The sequence below is a fragment of the Tachysurus vachellii genome, chromosome 4 (assembly GCF_030014155.1).
Source record: "Tachysurus vachellii isolate PV-2020 chromosome 4, HZAU_Pvac_v1, whole genome shotgun sequence".
Lineage (NCBI taxonomy): Eukaryota > Metazoa > Chordata > Actinopteri > Siluriformes > Bagridae > Tachysurus > Tachysurus vachellii.
This window is the reverse complement of record NC_083463.1, coordinates 7,740,313-7,759,077: the sequence shown is the minus strand read 5'-3', so window position 1 is coordinate 7,759,077 and position 18,765 is coordinate 7,740,313. Positions and strand designations below refer to the sequence as shown.

At 39.9% G+C, this 18,765-nt stretch overlaps 1 protein-coding gene across 1 annotated transcript in view; it reads left to right on the top strand.

Annotated features, from left to right (window-relative positions):
* ap1m3 (adaptor related protein complex 1 subunit mu 3) overlaps positions 1-18,765 on the top strand; it is a 31,056-nt gene that overhangs the window by 4,140 nt on the left and 8,151 nt on the right. Inside the window, exons 2-6 of the mRNA XM_060867524.1 lie at positions 2,461-2,617; positions 2,769-2,836; positions 6,047-6,177; positions 8,044-8,191; positions 12,090-12,216. Of these exons, the coding sequence (XP_060723507.1) occupies positions 2,461-2,617; positions 2,769-2,836; positions 6,047-6,177; positions 8,044-8,191; positions 12,090-12,216 (631 nt within the window). The remainder of the gene's footprint in view (positions 1-2,460; positions 2,618-2,768; positions 2,837-6,046; positions 6,178-8,043; positions 8,192-12,089; positions 12,217-18,765) is intronic.

Genomic DNA, 18,765 nt, shown 5'->3' with positions numbered 1-18,765 from the left:
ATAGTCAGCTACATGGGTAGGAAATTAATTATTCTAACTAGCTAACATTGATAGCTGACAATCAGCTGAAAAACACACGAGAGCTCATTACAAAGAAAAAAAACAGGAAATAAAAGGTGTTTTCTACATTTTTTGTGAATTTCAAGCAGTTGAATGGATTAGTGTGCAACAACACAAGTCAAGCTTAAATGCATTTCCATTTCCATTTATGGCATTTGGTTGAAGCACTTATCCAGAGTGAAGTGCTTTGGAGTCTCTATCAATAATTACATTCTGACACTGGTTCACTAGGTCACAGACTAAGAATAACATCAGTCAAAACATCTGTTGGAGAGGTAATATAGGATTCACCTTAGGTAAAGTTAGGTCTTTAGTGAATCAGTTGACAACAAGGTATGTGAATCTAAGTAAAAATGCCAACACCATGACACACCAGTTTGTACTTAGATAACATGATAAGACAATAAGTCGCTCTGGATGAGTAAAATATCATGAGGTTAAGGCATGATAGAAATTGCTAAGCACAATAAATGGAAATCTGGCAACGGGAGAGCAGTCTAGTGTAGCCATCTGTTGAAGCCTGATTTCTGTAGTATAGTCTAGTCTACAGTAATGTTATTCCCTGTTACTTAACCACTACAGACCTAATCTTGACTAATTTTGATTAATCTTGGCAATTACTCCTTGCTCAGAATAAATTGGATACAAACACCAATGAATTGTAATGGGATTGATTCACTGCTCAGCCACAGACTTACACCACAACTCATTTCCTCTTTCATCAAAGGTAGCAGATCAACCACAGCTAAGATGCTAACATCTAGTTAGCAGTAATTAGTAAAATGCAAACTGCATGTTGAACACATTATGTGACGCCATGCACTATAACGCGGCGTTTCTATTAAAAAATAGACTGAACGGCCCTAAAGGTTCACACGACTGCTACTATTATTATTTAAATATTATCGAACGTAACAATGCGATTTGAGACAGGTAATTATAATATGCACTTCCTAAAATAGTAGACCTAAACATTTTTTTTAATGTATTTCCTGAATGTTTTTCTTATCTCAATCTCACCCCCGTGCAAATTCTATCATATGAAGGAATGCGATTGTATTCAGAAGTCCGAACATCTGCCAAGAAGATTCGTTTCATATTTTTGCTATTGGAGGTCACTGAATATTTGACTCACTCACTCACTCACTCATGGTGAATCAGCTCTTTTCATATGATTAAATAAAGCTGAAACTGATATAATCTACTGCAGCATCGGAATGTGAGTTTCATAACATTTCCTGTATACCATGAGTATTGCATAACTAGATGCATGATTTGTAGTGTATGTACTTGTTCGATTTTTATGTGCCAATTATATATATATATATATATATATATATATATATATATATATATATATATATATATATATATATATATATATATATATATATATATCAGGGTTCCCACGCGTCCTGGAAAACCTGGAAATCCTGGAAAATTAATGACCAATGTTCCAGTCCTGGAAAACACATGGAAAATGAGAGAAAACATAAATTGTCCTGGAAAAAATCTTGTTGTCCTGGAAAATTATTATTTTATTTTTATTTATTTTTATTTACTTTATTATCTTAATTATTAAATTATTATTATAAATGTTCTTGATCATTTAAAGAACAGTTTACAACTGGTCGAAACAATTAACGTTAGTAACAGAAAGCGCTCTGTTCAGGGACGCTGAGTTTTGACGTTTTTTTGTTATGCTGTTTAATCTCGCTGTGACGGATGACGCTGTCTTGTGTTGGCGGTTTCAGGTGCTAGGAATGGTTTAAGTGCTCGAATGTTTTCAGGGTAAACAGGTTATATTAACCTTGTTAATCTGAATATCATGTGCAAGGGGAATGCACAGCAAACTAAAGCATGCATGGTAACCTATAATAGGTTTACTTATATAAACTTAAAAACACGTTTGCAAATGTGATATTGATTTTTGCAACAGTTCACTAAACAAGGAGTTAAGTGACTTCCTTTCTATCCTTCACTAACCATAGGATCACTCCTGTCACTTCCTTTTTAGCAACATACAATGGCGTTTCTTTGAGTAGGCATTTATTAACGAATGGTTCGTGAAAGTGAATATCATCATAAATACCGTCATTTTCTTTATTCCTAAATGAATACGTATTTTGAATGACTCGTTTGAAAGAGCTCTGTGTGTGGGTATCTGGTGTTTTTCTAATTTTATAGTTAAGTAATAGCCATAAAGTGTACGTTGTTTTTAAGACTTCTGGAGAGAAGAACATACTACTTTAGGCCGTGAATCTGTGATCCTTGTCTTTTTTTCCTAAATTTGAAATGTCCTGGAAAAGTCCTGGAAAATGATCTCTGAAAAAGAGTGGGAACCCTGTATATATATATACGACTGCTTGTATACAATGGTGTTTACTGTCACCCCTTCAGGTGCTTATATGCCGGAACTACATGGGCAATGTTAACATGAGTGAGATCGACCACCTCATGCCTATCATGATGAAGAGGGAGGAAGAAGCTGAATTATCACCTCTGTTGAGCCATGGCTCCACCCACTTCCTGTACATAAAACACAACAACCTCTACTGTATCCTTCAGTACTATGCAGTTATTTCCATTCCCTGCTTTGTCTTGCTGTATTATATCGTTTATTTTTATATAATTTACAGTGTCTTTCTCTGAAGGCCTGCATACATGTTCAAGACAAACCAAAAGATCCTTAACAGTCACGTGTCTAGTGGTAGCAATGACTAAGAGGAATACAAATGCTGCTCTGGTGTATTCCTTTCTGTACAAGATAGTGGAGGTGAGTATGCTTTCTTACACAATGGACAATGGCTCACACTAGAAGGAGACCCTGGGTAGGTGTTAGATATGGAATAAAAAACTGGTCGTGTGGCGTTAAAGTAAAACAATAAACAAGGTTGTGGTGTGATGCACTGTTACCACCTGGAAGTTGATTAATTTACTATAATAGTGTGTTCTGTGGTGTTTTATTCCTCTAACAATTTTTATTTATTAAAGAACACGCTTTTATCCGTTTTTACATAGTAGTAACATACCGTGGAACGTCGGCAGAAGCGATTGGTTATTCCTGTTACGTTATATAGATTGGGGGCAGTGGTGGCTCAACTGGTTAAGGCTCTGGGTTGTTGATCGGAGGATCGGGGTTCAAGGCCCAGCACAGCCAAGCTGCCACTGCTGGGCCCTTGAGGAAGGCCCTCAACCCTCCCTGCTCCAGGGGCGCTGTATCATAGCTGCCCCTGCACTCTGACCCCAACCTCTTTAGTTGGGGTATGTGAAGAAAAGAATTCCACTGTGCTGTAATATATATGTGGCGATACAGTAATAAAGGCTTCTATGCCCCTGTTCTATTCTATTCCGTTCTATTCTGTTCTATTGTATTGTTTTTGCCATTCTGCTTACAAGTTACAGCCTTTTATCTCTGACCATTTCAAAGTACTGACACTGGAGACACTTTCCAAACATCTGTGTCAGAAAACGGGGTTGTCTTCATGGATAAAATTCAGACCCAAATGCAGGAATACCTTAAAACACATGCTTTATTTCATAAAAACACAAAACCGGGAAACACCGGCAGGGTTTTTCCTGGGTCAAAATTGGTCTTCAGTGGTGGCTGACCAACATGGTCATCCACACACAGCGTAATTTTAGTGTAATTTTAAAAATAATAGTGTAATTTTTTTACCATATAAAATTTTATAAAATTAGCAGCTAGCTAGCACCAGCTTGCTTTGTTTCATCTCACTCCAGTCTAACTTTAAACTAAATGATTTTATAGGTAATTTACTACACATTGTCATAGGCCTATACATACTGTGTATTATTAAGGCTAAATTTTACTAAACACTCTTGCTAAATGGGGTAAGCACACTTACTTTCTCATTTCAGATGTGTATGTTCTTCTAAGAAGTAATGATTTGTTATACACCGATTCAGACACTGACGGGCAGACCAATTGCTTTAACCATTCATTATAATTGCTTGTTCTCTCCGTCACTTTGTCAGTAGCCTGCTTCACTCACAAAACCCAATTACAGATCAAATAAGGCTTTGGCGGGACAAAAAAATCGTTTTGGCGCCGCCAAAAAATTTGCAATGTAGGAAAAACCCTGACCGGGGAAAAAGAAAACCAAAACTCAAAAACCGAGCACTAGAAAAAAAATACAAAGACTAGGATTCCGCATTTGCTTTGATAAATAGGGAAGACAATTAGACACATAAGTAACAGGTGTGCTGAAGTGGGAAGGAATTAGACAAGGTGGGGCAGATACGCGAACACAAAATGTAAACAAAAGACACATGGCAAAAAGTTCTTGGCTAGATCCCGACAGTCTGATTACATAAAAACTCTGCACATCAACAAATACACACCGTTTTCTTTAAAGTTCCAGCTTGCACTATTGTCTTGTTTCTTTTGACTAATCAAACTCAAGAAGTCAACAGTTCTCTGGTGTATTTGGATATACAGTTGAGGTCATACATTTACATATGCCTTGCAGAATCTGCCCTGAAGCTATTACACACAACAGATGTTTACATATAGTCTACAGGACACAGTAATTCACACAAATGAACCACTTCAAATGTTTACATACAACTGATTATTAATATGGTGCGTTCCTACCTGGATGATCAATGACAGTTTTCACGTTTTGGGATAATTCAATTTGTATAGCGCTTTTAACAATTCACACACATTGTCTCAAAGCAGCTTTACAGAAGTAAAGTAACAGAATAAAAATTTTAAAGTTTAAAGTTTCAAATTAAGTTACTATATATATCCAAATCTGATCCCTAAAGAACAAGACTGAGGCGACTGTGGAGTGGAAAAACTCCCTGTGATGATATGAGGAAGAAACCGTGAGAAGAACCAGACTTCAAATCATCCTCATTTGAATGACACTGGACAGGAAATAATGTCAATCTAAATAATGTCCATTCTACAACAGTTTATAATTGAGTGGAATTAAGCAACCAAGAGCTAATTGGTCAGTGCAATTTCAGAGTTCACCACAGAACTCTGTGTGCTTAATTCCTTCCTGCCGAAGTCTTCAAATGATCGTCGATGAAGCCCCGATCATGAAGCTGACTGATGCAACAGTGGTTCAAAGAAGGCGTGACAGTCTCCGGGCGACCCCATCCACAACAATCCCATACGTCAAGGGATTGTCCATGCAGATCAATCCCCAGCTTGTTTATCCCGAACGGTTAAACTGCCCACTGTTCTTCCGAAAAATCCTCTAGGACCTGTTATTTGATTTAACAACATTCCAAATCATTGTATGGTTTTCCATCAACTTCTGCATATTTGTCCACTTTCCAACAGCGGCTATATAATGTTGAGATCCATATTTTCACACTTCACAGGTCAGCTAAGGGACTCATACTGTATACAACTATTACAAAATGGTGCAAAAATCCTGTTTAAGGCAGCATGATCAGTGTAAATTGGTATTATATAGAATTCTGGGAAACATGTACAATTCTTATGTAGCCTATCAAGGACATTACTCAAAGAAAAGAATAAGATGACGAGTCACACCAGTCATCCAACAGTACATAATGAAAGACAAAATGCAAATGTTGTGATCTCTCTTGATTTACTTGTTTAATTATTAACATTTTGCAGATTCCACACACATTTACATCAGACGCCCTTTATTCAGAGCGACTTACATTTTATCTTATTTTTATACAACTGAGCAATTGAGGGTTAAGGGCCTTGCTCAGGGGCCCAGCAGTGGCAGCTTGGTGGACATAGGAATCGAACTCACAACCTTCCGATTGGTAGCCCAACACCTTAATCACTAGGCGACCACATACTTACAGTCTACAAAGATTCTACAAAGCCTCTGTAAAAATATGACTTCAACTATAGTTGAGCTTTATATTTTATTTATTAATTTTTTTTATTTTTTTATACAAAACTTTGTCTGAACCTGGTGAAATCCTTTCTTAGTATTAACACACACTCCGTGCTCATGTGTTATAGGTTTTCACTGAGTATTTTAAGGTTCTGGAGGAGGAGAGCATACGCGACAACTTCGTGACTGTCTATGAGCTGATGGATGAGGTCATGGACTTTGGATTCCCTCAGACCACTGACAGCAAGATCTTACTGGAGTGAGTAATGGCAGAATCGTTGTTTATTCATTATTAGTCACTCAGTATAACCAGCACTATCCAGCGTTTTCAAGTCACAGCTGCGTATCTGCACACTGACTGCACTGTATTTACGCTCTGTGTGCTGGAGAACTTTTTAAAAACAGGTTGATGTCATGTGGCACATCAGACACAAAGATACACCATCGATTATCAAAAATCCAAAATTTGATTTGCATAATAACACTGGAATGCTGTACATTTTTGTACACAGAGGTTAACTGGAAAAAAAAAACGTTTTTAGCACTGTCATATTTAAAATTTGGGACCTATACTTCTCCAGAACTTTGTCCCAGTCTTGCTCCTTGGTCTTCATGATGCTGCTTGTTTAGGAACTGTTTTTTTTAACAGCATATGGAAGAGGTGTATTTATATTGAGACCACGGTACACTTTAATTGCACACAGGTGGAATCCATTCAGCACTTAAAGGAATTTGATCACAGCTGAATGCATCAGAACTAATCAATGGGTTTTAGAGCAATATGAGCGAATGTAGACAGTTTTGCTTATTCAGTCACAGCTTTACTAATGTCTTTTAACCCTTGTATGTTGTTCGGGTCTGTGGGATTCATAAACGTCAATAGTTTTGAAAAACTTTGCTTCCTTGTAAATTTGTTGATTTTTTTTCACTCATAACTTGATTAAATTTGATTTTCTTTTTTTTATTACTTTTTATTAAAAAACAACAAAAAACGAGTAGCACTTTAATTAGAAAATGTGATGTAATAAAGGTAAAGGGCAAATATTAACCATATATGCTGTTTATATTGCTTGTAATTGGGATGAAGTAAACATCTGTAGAGTATTTTAACATCAAATTTTGGATTGTGTTAAATTAAAAACCCAAAAATGCAGCGGGTCCAACAGACCGACGAACACTGGCTGAGTAACAAAAATACAAACACCAAGTTTTAAATTTTTTTAGCTATAGTATATTCCAAGCCCCCCTGACATAATCCTTATGATTACTAACCCTAACCCAAGCCACCATGCATAAGCAATATGCGTATTTATATTTATGCATTTGTTTGGTTTATCATGCTCTCTCATACTAATTATTCTCTTTCAACTACTATTTCTTTTGTCTATGAAGTTAAAGTCCATGAAATATTTGAAAGTTCGTGCATTTGAATAAGCCTTAATGTATGCACCATGACCATGTAGTGGCATAAATAGATTAAAAACAGGTTGTTTGTGTGCCTGTGTGTCTCTGTAGAGCTCATGTTCATCCCAGGAGTCTCTGGCTGCACTAGGACACACACTAACAACAGAGCTGTGTTTACCGTCTACAGCGCAATGTTCACTGTACACACAAGTGGATCAATACCCACTTGCATTAGAACCAATGAAATAGTTCTGAAATGCTTAGACTCCTATTTCTGGTGCGCTTCTTTCTTTTTCAGTGCCTCTGGATATTTTTAAGGTTGCAAGGGGATACGAGTAGTCATGTTTGCGTCCCTAGTTAGTTGCCACCCTAAATCATCCTATCGCAGTTGAGGTATCATAACTAATGTATCTATGAATGGATATAAATAGTATGTGGTATTGCTGTGATATTAAGAATACGACACATCAGGACATGCTGGTATTGGAAACATTACATCTTTTTTCAACAACACCCTGTTCTGATTTATTCTTTACCTTTTTTTTGCACAGCGGTTATGCTCGTATCATGGGTGTATCATAAAAAATAACTATTAACTATCGTTTATCCCAATTGTTCGTGTTGAAATACCCCAAGTGTTCACCTCAAGTCTGTCTCATATCTTATTCCACTCAGTGAACTGCGCTTTTATTTAGTTGGTTAATTCTGTTTGTGTTTACAGGTACATCACCCAGCAAGGGCATAAACTGGAGGTGGGTGCACCACGCCCCCCGGCAACTGTTACCAACGCTGTGTCCTGGAGGTCGGAGGGCATCAAATACAGGAAAAATGAAGTGTTTATGGATGTCATTGAGTCTGTCAACCTACTGGTAAATTCACCCATTTACACTCACTCACTCTCTCACTCATTTTCTACCGCTTATCCGAACTACCTGGGGTCACGGGGAGCCAGATCTCAGGTGTCATCGGGCATCAAGGCAGGATACACCCTGGACGGAGTGCCAACCCATCACAGGGCACACACACACTCTCATTCACTCACGCAATCACACACTACGGATAATTTTCCAGAGATGCCAATTAACCTACCATACATGTCTTTGGACCGGGGGAGGAAACCGGAGTACCCGGAGGAAACCCCCGAGGCATGGGGAGAACATGCAAACTCCACACACACAAGGCGGAGGCGGGAATCGAACCCCCAACCCTGGAGGTGTGAGGCAAACGTGCTAACCACTAAGCCACCGTGCCCCCCTGTTTTTAATTTATTAAATATAATTTAAATAATAATTTCTGCTCATGACATAGATATTTTTCAAGAACATTTTGGGTCTGGGGGTCATGGAAAGAATACATACCCTTGTTTCTATTGACTTTAATAAAACAATGGTTTGTCATGTAAGTTTAAACATAATCTCCTTAAACATATCAAAAGAAGACAAATGAAGATACCAGCTATGTATTATAGTGCAATGCAAGGAAAAAAAGATCTCGCTCATACCTCATTCACCAACAAAGCCATAGATACACATTTGTCCCTAGTTGGCCAAGTAGCTTAATGGGCTAGCTAATGAATGTCCACTCCTGTGCTTGTGCTTGGACTGCTTGTTGGTTGGAACCATGGTTAGTTGGAATAATTTTTTTCCCCATTTGCTTATGCTTCTTGTCTGTTCTTGAGTGGATTTTATATGGTTGTGAAATGAGGTGATACATTTAGTGTTAGTTTTTATACTGACGATCTGTATTCGGTCACAGAGTTGATACAGCTGACAGTATTCCTGAAAGAGGCTTTTTTCTTTCTTGTGTCCAGAGTCAATAAGCGCCTGGAACTGTCTTCCACAGAGTAAATTGAGTGGCACAGGCTCTGATTGTACCAAGTTTCTGTAAGCAGTCAATGAGCCCTTTTTTTGTACATGTTGGTGAGATGCCGCTGTAATGGAGCAACATTAGCAGAGCAAACTGATTAGACATACTCCAGTGCAGCCAGAAATGTACAGATTTGTATATTAATACACTATTCCGCTTGTGCATGTCCCAACACAGAGAGGCAAATTTCTCAGGTAAGAGAAACCTGACGAACAAATCTCTTCATTTTTTAGGAACAGTGTACACTGTATTTTTGAAAGAGACTTTCATAAGGTTGTCAGCAGTGTAAGGGGAGTCATCTCTCACTCACTCATTTTCTACCGCTTATCCGAACTAACTCGGGTCACGGGGAGCCTGTGCCTATCTCAGGCGTCATCGGGCATCAAGGCAGGATACACCCTGGACGGAGTGCCAACCCATCGCAGGGCACACACACACACACTCATTCACTCACGCAATCACACAGTACGGACAATTTTCCAGAGATGCCAATCAACCTACCATGCATGTCTTTGGACCGAAGGAGGAAACCGGAGTACCCGGAGGAAACCCCCGAGGCACGGGGAGAACATGCAAACTCCACACACACAAGGCGGAGGCGGGAATCCAACCCCCAACCCTGGAGGTGTGAGGCGAACGTGCTAACCGTGCTAACCGTGCCCTGTAAGGGGAGTCATTTATATAAAAATGGACCCAACTATCTATAAATAAGTGAATGGGAGGTCTGTGTCCTTAACCTGAACACTTACAGTTTCCACACTTGTCTCATTGCCCATCTCACCCTTTCCACACTCACCATTAAACATGTCTCATTGCCCATCATGTGATTTAAATCAAATCCAACATACAGTGGATTGATGTTGTACTGAGGTTGTGGGGTTTGTTTAAGAAATTACTTATTAAGTCATTAAGTAGAAATGTTGAAGCAAAACATGTCAGTGTTCGTACCAAAATTCTTTTGCTGCATGCTAATGATCCAGACAATACTAAACTTGGTGGTAGGTGGTGGAATGAACTTCCCCTAGATGTCCTAAAAGAGTCTCTTGGCTATCTTCAATGACGGGTGAAGACCTACTGTATTTCTTATTGAAACACTTAATCTAGCTTTTATTTTCCCTGTTTGTGTATATAAAAAACAACAACATTACAAAAACAACCCTGAACAGAGTTTATTAGGTTGACGGTATACTAATAAGTCTGTAACCTAGTGAACCAGTGTTAATGTGTTCACTGATAGAGATTCAAAGCACATTTTTTATGTCTCTCTGAATAAGGGCGTCTGCTAAATGCCGTAAATGTAAACTTCAGTTTGTTACCCTGCATACGGTATCCATATGACCTTTGTGCCTAGTTGTCATTCCTGTCAGGCCCAGTGTAGGAGGTGTAGCCTGGAATGTACTGTATGTGCAAACACTGTTTCTGTTATCCCTAGTAAGGAATGTGTGATTTTGTGTAGGAGGTGGTATGGCCTGTGTGAAACAGGTGAAGCCTTTGTGCCATTTACTTGCAGTCAAGAGATGTGGCTTCTATGGTTGTCAGTTTAGCGTAGCATACCTTCCCTCTGAGGAGGTAAAGGTGGTGTTGCCTTAATGTTGGAATCGGCTTGGCTTTTGTGCCTGTAAGTCGTAGGGAGAGGTGTAACCCTTTTGCCTGTTAACTGCAGAGAAGAAGGTGTGACTGCTTAACCTGCTAATCCCAGTGACAGAGGTGTGGTGTCTGTGCCTGTTAGCCCAAGCGAAGGTGGTGTGATGTTTGTGTGTGCCTATTATGCCCCTTTTCCACCGAGGCAGTTCGAGTGCTGGTTCGGAGTCAGAGCCTAATTTAGAACCAGTTCTTTCTTTTTCGACCACCAAAGCACCGGCTCTGAACCAGGAAAAGTGGTTCTTAAGTAGCACCAAAACGTTACTGGTCTACACTTAAGAACCGCTTGTGTCAGGAGCTGTGGGCGGGGCTACTGTTAGCGCTTTGATAATATACCTTAAGTATACTAATGTTTAATACACTTTTACTTTATCGCGATATGATACATTATCAGCACACATGATAGTAAGTAGCTACATGCTAAGGCTAACTTTTTTCTGTGTTAATGATAAAATAACGTTATGTACTTTCTCGACAACAACCTCCGTTTATACAGATTACATGGAGCTGCACGTACACGTTGGATTCGCCGCGTTTGGATGCCAATGTAGGTTCACAAAGCCATGAGCATTAACAGTAAAGCAACATCCACCATTGTTGATGTGTTTGTGTTTGCCGCTGCTGCGCTAAAGTTGCTGAGACACGTGAGACGTATACAGTGACGTCAGACTCGGCTCTGTGACGGCTCTCTAGCCGGTGGAAAGGCAAACCGGTTCTTAGAAGGTTCGCCAGTGGAACCAACTTTGAACCAGCACCAGTGCTAGCTCTGAACCAGCACCCGGTTCTTTTTGGTGGAAAAGGGGCATTACAGTAGTTCTATTGAATGAAGTGTGGCCTCTGTGCCTTCTTCACAGTTATAGGCACACCCAAGATCTCCAGCCCTACGTACATCGAGTCACGAAGAACAGTTAGAGTGTTGTACTTTTGCCGTGGGTCTGGTCTCTGCCTTGTCCTAGGGTGAACGTTCTGCTGCTCTTCAGGTTCACAGACTGAGAGGCAGCCCAGTGCAGCTATTTAGAGCACCATTTTTCATTTCGAAAGGCCATCACCTCATTGCTTTCTAATGGGGCATTACTATTCACCCATACAGCTTTCTCTTTTGCAGTTTGATTTTTTTTTCACTTCTTCAATTGAAATCCATTTTTCTGCCTATGTTTTTTATTTCCACTTAGTGATAATGATGTTGATGGTTTTGAGATTGTATCTGGCATGCGCTTTCATTTTCAATCCTCTCTTCTGTTTTTCTTCTGTTTCACGCAGGTCAGTGCTACAGGCAGTGTCCTGCGCAGTGAGATTTTGGGCTGCATCAAACTGAAGGTTGTTCTCTCTGGAATGCCTGAGCTGAGGTTAGGCCTCAATGACAAAGTGCTCTTCGAAATCACAGGCAGTGAGTACACATATCTATTAACTTTATTTAAGACTTTAACCTTACTGTCATTTTCCCCAGTAGCGATATAAGGGCAAACGATTAAAGATTATGTTGCATGTTAATTTTTTGTCTATTTTCCATTTATTTACATATGATTAAAGGGAAGCACTAAATAAAGCAGCGAACTGCATTTTTGTGCTGTGTATAAAAATGATTAGCAGGCTCAGTTGACTTTGTTATTGGGTCAAGAAGGCAAGAGGAAATGATCTACAGTCAAGCCAATTCCTTTTATCTGTTATAACTACGGGCCTTTTTACACCTGGTCACTTCATGCGTTTTCTGTGATCCGATAGCTATCCGATCTTAAAAAGACCAGGTCTAAATGCCCTCCGAAACGCTTTCGAGACGTATATAAATCCGATCGTTCAAACCACTTCAGGAGGTGGTCTGGGACGCATTTCAGATGAAACTGGACAGGTGTAAATGAATGTGGTTGTTCAAGCCACATACGTCAGCGCTTTACTCCTCCCAAACGGAAGTACGTCACTCGCAAGTGAGTCTCACAGTCGTGCATCGCGCCAGAAACGGAAATGAGGTAAAATATATTTGCATTTTGGGCGGGAGTAGAAAGATCGGATTGATATCCGATTCGCCGAGACGCATTTATGTGGCCTAATGTAAATGGAAGAGTTTTAACAAATCGGATAGTTATCGGATCAGAGAAAACACATGAAGTGACCAGGTGTAAAAAGGCCCTTTTATATTATATCGGAATTTAAATTAAATAATGAATATTCACTCAAAATGCAGTTCCCAGTTTTTTTTTATGTGATCCTTGCTTTTTAAGGGAGAGAAACTTATTGGAAAAATGGCTGCTCCGCTATTTATTGGTCAGGTGTGTGTTAATCCTTCATGATATACTTAGAAGTAAGCAAATAAAAGAGTTTGAAAATGAAAATAAAAAAAGAAACTGACAGAGAGATAGGACACATATTAGGTGACCAAATCAAATATTTTATACATTCTTAAAAAATGCATTGACAAGCACAGGAACATCATTAGGGCAGGAATATCATTAGGGAAGTGGTGGTTCAAGCGGTTAAGGCTCTGGGTTGTTGATCAAGGTTCAAACCTCAGCACTGACAAGTTGCCACTGTTATGCCCTTGATCAAGGCCCTTAACCCTCTCTGCTTCAGGGAAGCCATCTCTGCTTACTCTGACCCCGACCTCCAAAGTTGGGGTTACGCAATGGGGTTAAGTAATGTATATGTGACAAAAACAAAGGCTTCTATCAAAAGGTACATAAGAAACACAGAAAACAACTGGTATGGATGATAGAAGAATTCTTTCCTTTCTTTCCCATCACATCAGCTGGCCAGGACACAAACACTTTCAGGAGGTCAGCATCTCTTTGTCAGTATACAAAGGGTTCAACGTAAGATATAAACATTTGTAAACCTTCGAAACCAGAAGAAATAATATCTGGAACAGTTCTGGAACAACATCCTGTGGATTGAGACAAACACCAGCTTGTATTAAAATTATGAGAAGAGAAGAGTATACAGAAAGGAACGTACTGCACAAGATTTGAACCATACCACCTTGTATGGGTGCCAAGGAAACGGGTTACCTTGTATTTCTTGATATTGTGACTGCTGACAAAAGGAGCTAAATTAATTCTGGAAGTGTATAGAGTTATATTATTTGTTCAGGTACTGTAGGATTCAACCAAATGCTTTAAAACTCATTCACAAAAGCATATTTCCAAAGCAAACCAAGATCTTTTTAACTCAGAGTAATGGAATGTTCTGCAGCGGTTAATTCAATCATCATTGCATTTCACTTGCTGAAGGCAAAACTGAATTCAAAATTGATCCCAAGAACAAGAAAGAAGTGCAGAGAGCTGCAGTAAACAGCTGCAGAGGCAGAGCATCTCCAGGGTGAAAACCAAGTTTCCGGTGATTTCTGTAGGTTCCAAGCTTCATGGCAAAAAAAATCTGCAACCAATTATAAAAGAAAAAAGGCAAATAAATGTATGATTATTTTACATGAGGACTGAACGTCTGCACTTTGAGCTCATATTCATGATTTAATTTAGACTCCAATATACTATGTTAGACAGCATGAAATAACAATATTCATTCATTCATCTTCTACCGCTTATCCGAACTACCTCGGGTCACGGGGAGCCTGTGCCTATCTCAGGCGTCATCGGGCATCAAGGCAGGATACACCCTGGACGGAGTGCCAACCCATCGCAGGGCACATACACACACTCATTCACTCACGCAATCACACACAAGGGACAATTTTTCCAGAGATGCCAATCAACCTACCATGCATGTCTTTGGACCGGGGGAGGAAACCGGAGTACCTGGAGGAAACCCCCGAGGCACGGGGAGAACATGCAAACTCCACACACACAAGGTGGAGGCGGGAATCGAACCCCGACCCTGGAGGTGGGAGGCGAACATGCTAACCACTAAGCCACCGTGCCCCCCTAAATAACAATATATTTTTCCAAATATTTATGGCCATGACTTAGAAAGAGGGTTCCTTATTGAGATAGGAGCTTTAGACACGACGAGTCTTCTTTAAAACTGACTACAATTCAAAAGCCTCAAACAATTTAATATATGCAGCTGGTAAAACACCTTCTATGTGGTTTCCTTCAACCTCTCCAAAACATGTCAGTAGTTGAATAGCCCCTAGATATGAACATATACTGTATGAACGTGTTTGTTCATGTTGTGTAATGGACTGCGGTCACATCCTGCCTGGCTCCCATTGTTCCCAGGGTAAGCTCTGGGTCCACAGCGACCATGATAAACTGCTTGCTGAAAATGAACGAGTGACAGTTTGTAAGCTCTGCAACGCAGCTGCTCTATTGAAGCATCCTGTGAGAACAGAGATCATTTACATACAAAATTTCAGGTCAGAAAATCCTGTTAACCAATGTGGGTGAAGCAAAGGGCTGGAAGAACATATATACATATGGTTAGAGAGTCTGACTTCTAACCCTAAGGCTGTGGGTTCGAGTCTCGTGCCGGCCACGACTGAGGTGCCCTTGAGCAAGGCACCGAACCCCCCCCAACTGATCCCCGGGCGCTGCAGCATAAATGGCTGCCCACTGCTCTGGGTGTGTGTTCACGGTGTGTGTGTGTTCACTGCTGTGTGTGTGTGTGCACTTTGGATGGGTTAAATGCAGAGAACAAATTCTGAGTATGGGTCACCGTACTTAGCTGTATGTCACATCAAATATCAAAAATTAAAATTATATATGTATATCCAGAGGGGGCACAGTGGCTTAGTGGTTAGCACGTTCGCCTCACACCTCCAGGGTTGGGGGTTCGATTCCCACCTCCACCTTGTGTGTGTGGAGTTTGCATGTTCTCCCCGTGCCTCGGGGGTTTCCTCCGGGTACTCCGGTTTCCTCCCCCGGTCCAAAGACTTGCATGGTAGGTTGATTGGCATCTCTGGAAAATTGTCCGTAGTGTGTGATTGCGTGAGTGATTGAGAGTGTGTGTGTGTGTGCCCTGTGATGGGTTGGCCCTCCGTCCAGGGTGTATCCTGCCTCGATGCCCGATGACGCCTGAGATACAGGCTACCCGTGACCCGAGTTAGTTCGTATAAGCGGTAGAAAATGAATGAATGAATGTATATCCAGTATAATGTATATATGTTTAACTTCTCAAAGATGTTATTTCAAACTATATTAAATAGTGAACAAACTAAAACAGTAAAGTATCTTTTGGAACAGTCTACTAACAACAGACTGAATGTGAGTAGGAGGAGATGATTTTAAAAAAAAGAGCTTATTCTCTACCTACTGTATTTGTGTTCCTGTCATGGATGCCTTCCCATCTGTTTCTGAATCATCACTGTAGCTGTCAATAACCCTCATGATCCACACCCACTTATACATTCTGACAGAGAGGAGAGTACATTTACATGAGTAAATTACATTACATTATATCGAGCGCTACAAATTCTAGATGCTGCAGCATCAAGTGCACAATTAACGATTCACGGTGTGAATTTTCCACCAGGAATAAGTAGAGCACTAGCATACTCGAAAGAAAATGCTCATGTCAGAGTTTGGAGGAAGTGATGAAGGCAGACTGACTTCCTGACTTTGTTTCCTTTTAATGACATTTTAATGCTGCTCCAAACAGATAATATTACACTCAAAGTCATCTGACCTCAGATGTGATGGGAGATATGAAACCACTGATGTATGTACGGTACTTTAGATGAGAGGAAACACTGCCCTCTTCAGGAGAGGACTGATAAATCAGCAGAGGACATATTCATGTTCATGGGTACTAATTTTTTTGTGTGAAGATCAGTGAAGATTTTCTCTGAAGCCAAACAAGATAATAGAGATCTGTTTAGTTGTGATTGTTTATGCTGTTAATTTTACAGCTTATCGTTCATAACATCTAAAAATGAATACTAAACATGATTCAGCAATTGCAGTAGATTTAAAAGACAGGTTTGTGGTTTCATACAAATGTAAGTCTGGACCTGCTGTCGACTACTGATAAATCATAAAGATATTTAATTTATATTTAATTGTCCCGCAAACAACATTGAACTAAACTTGTAAATATCCAGTGCATTGTATTCTAAGAAGCTACAAAGACATACGCTTTATATTTCAGAACACTAATTAGTTTTTCTTACTCTTGCCCCTGGGGAATCAATCAGCAGACATTAGAAATAGAGGCTGCTCCCCCCTGTGTGACCTTTAGGCAGCGTGGCTGATGACATCCAAGGTGTTTGAGTATGAGCAATGAGTGTCGGGTCTCAGCAGGCCTTCACCGCTGCTGAGGGAGCACAGAGACTGCTGAGCTCTGCCTTCCCTTCTGTCCTCATGGCCCTTTCATGTGCCTCTGTAAATGCCAATAGCCATGAGACAGAGAGACAGGCACGTTTGTCTGTATAAATGAAAATACACTCAACAAGGAAATCCTGCATACATGCTGTAAGATAGAATACTTGGAATTCACTTAACTTATCTGTGTAAAGGCACCTTTAAATGCTCCATCTATTTATTTTGGTTCTGTGACTCGGCTGATAAACACACACACACACACAGACACACACATACACGCACACACACACACACACACACACATGCACACACAAACATGCACACGCACACATACACGCACACACACACAAACACACACGCACACACACATGCACACACACAAACACACACACACAGAGTAAGCACAGTTTATGGTTTGGTAATTCAACAGTCTGGCGTTTAGAGTACAGTGTTACATTTCAAGAGCTGGTTGGATTAAAGATTTCAGGATGCTAAATACAGCCCCCTTGATCTGTTTACAGACCAAACAGACTAAAACAAACTACACACTCGCTTGCTTATTAGGTATAGGGATAGATATTAGAGATATATAGTAACTTAATTTTAAACTTGACATTTTTTTTCTTTTTCTATTTCTATACTTCTGTAACGCTGCTTTGAGAAAACGCTTTACAAATAAATTGAATCAAATTAAGCAAGGTACAATTAAGCTCATTTAAAATGCAATATAAATAGTGAGGGCCAAATTTATGTTCAGTAATCTGATCAGTTCGCGAATAGACGTCTCACGGTCATTACTGAATTTTTCATTTACTTTCATCCAAAGCAACTTACAATTAAAACAGGATATATAACTGTACATTTAAAGCTTAAGGGCCCTGCTCGCTAGCCCAACAGTGGCTGACCGGAAATGCTGGGATTTAAACTTATGACCTTCTAATCAAAAGCCTAATGCCTTAAGTATTGAGATACCATCCAAGGAACGCAGGGGATGAAGCAGGAATACATGCCGACTGGGTGATCTTTCACCCACTTAGTCACACCTTTGGCAAATTTAGAGCAGCTATTCAGCCTAGCTGTTTGTTTTTAGTACAAGGAAACCCACAAGGAAACATTATTCTGCTCAGGATTGAACGCTGTTTCTTTCACCCTGATTGAATGGCTAGTCATATTGGTCTTCATTTATGGATTTGCTTTTGTTTATTCAAAGGCATTCAAATGAAACACCTTTGTATGAATACATTTCTACATTGTAATCCGTATATAAAATTGCTCATACCACTTCTTTTTTGGCTCAAAGCACTTCTCTATTGCATTGAGAAGAGAGCAGTCCGACGCATAGATTGTAGGTTGATCAAGCTGTTGTAAAAGCTATGAAATTTGCCTGTATGATATTTCTTCAATATCTTGCCATCATCACTAAGAGGATCAAGGAAATTGCTGTCAGGAGATAAACTATTATGTCTACTCGCAGATGAAGAGAATAACATCTCCATAACAGTGGTGCATGTCAAGGTCTGCGAGATTAGATTGTAAGGGAACAGTCAGTTCTCATAGTTGAAGAAGACCTGATTGACTTTGATCTTTATAGCCATCTCCGAAACTGCAAATCTTGTGGGTGCCGTCAGCTGTGGTATCTGCGGTATCAGTGGACTGAGGACGGATGAACCACTGACAAGGTTTTTTGGCTCTCAAATCCCATCTCGTCCATATGGGCAGAAGACGAGTGT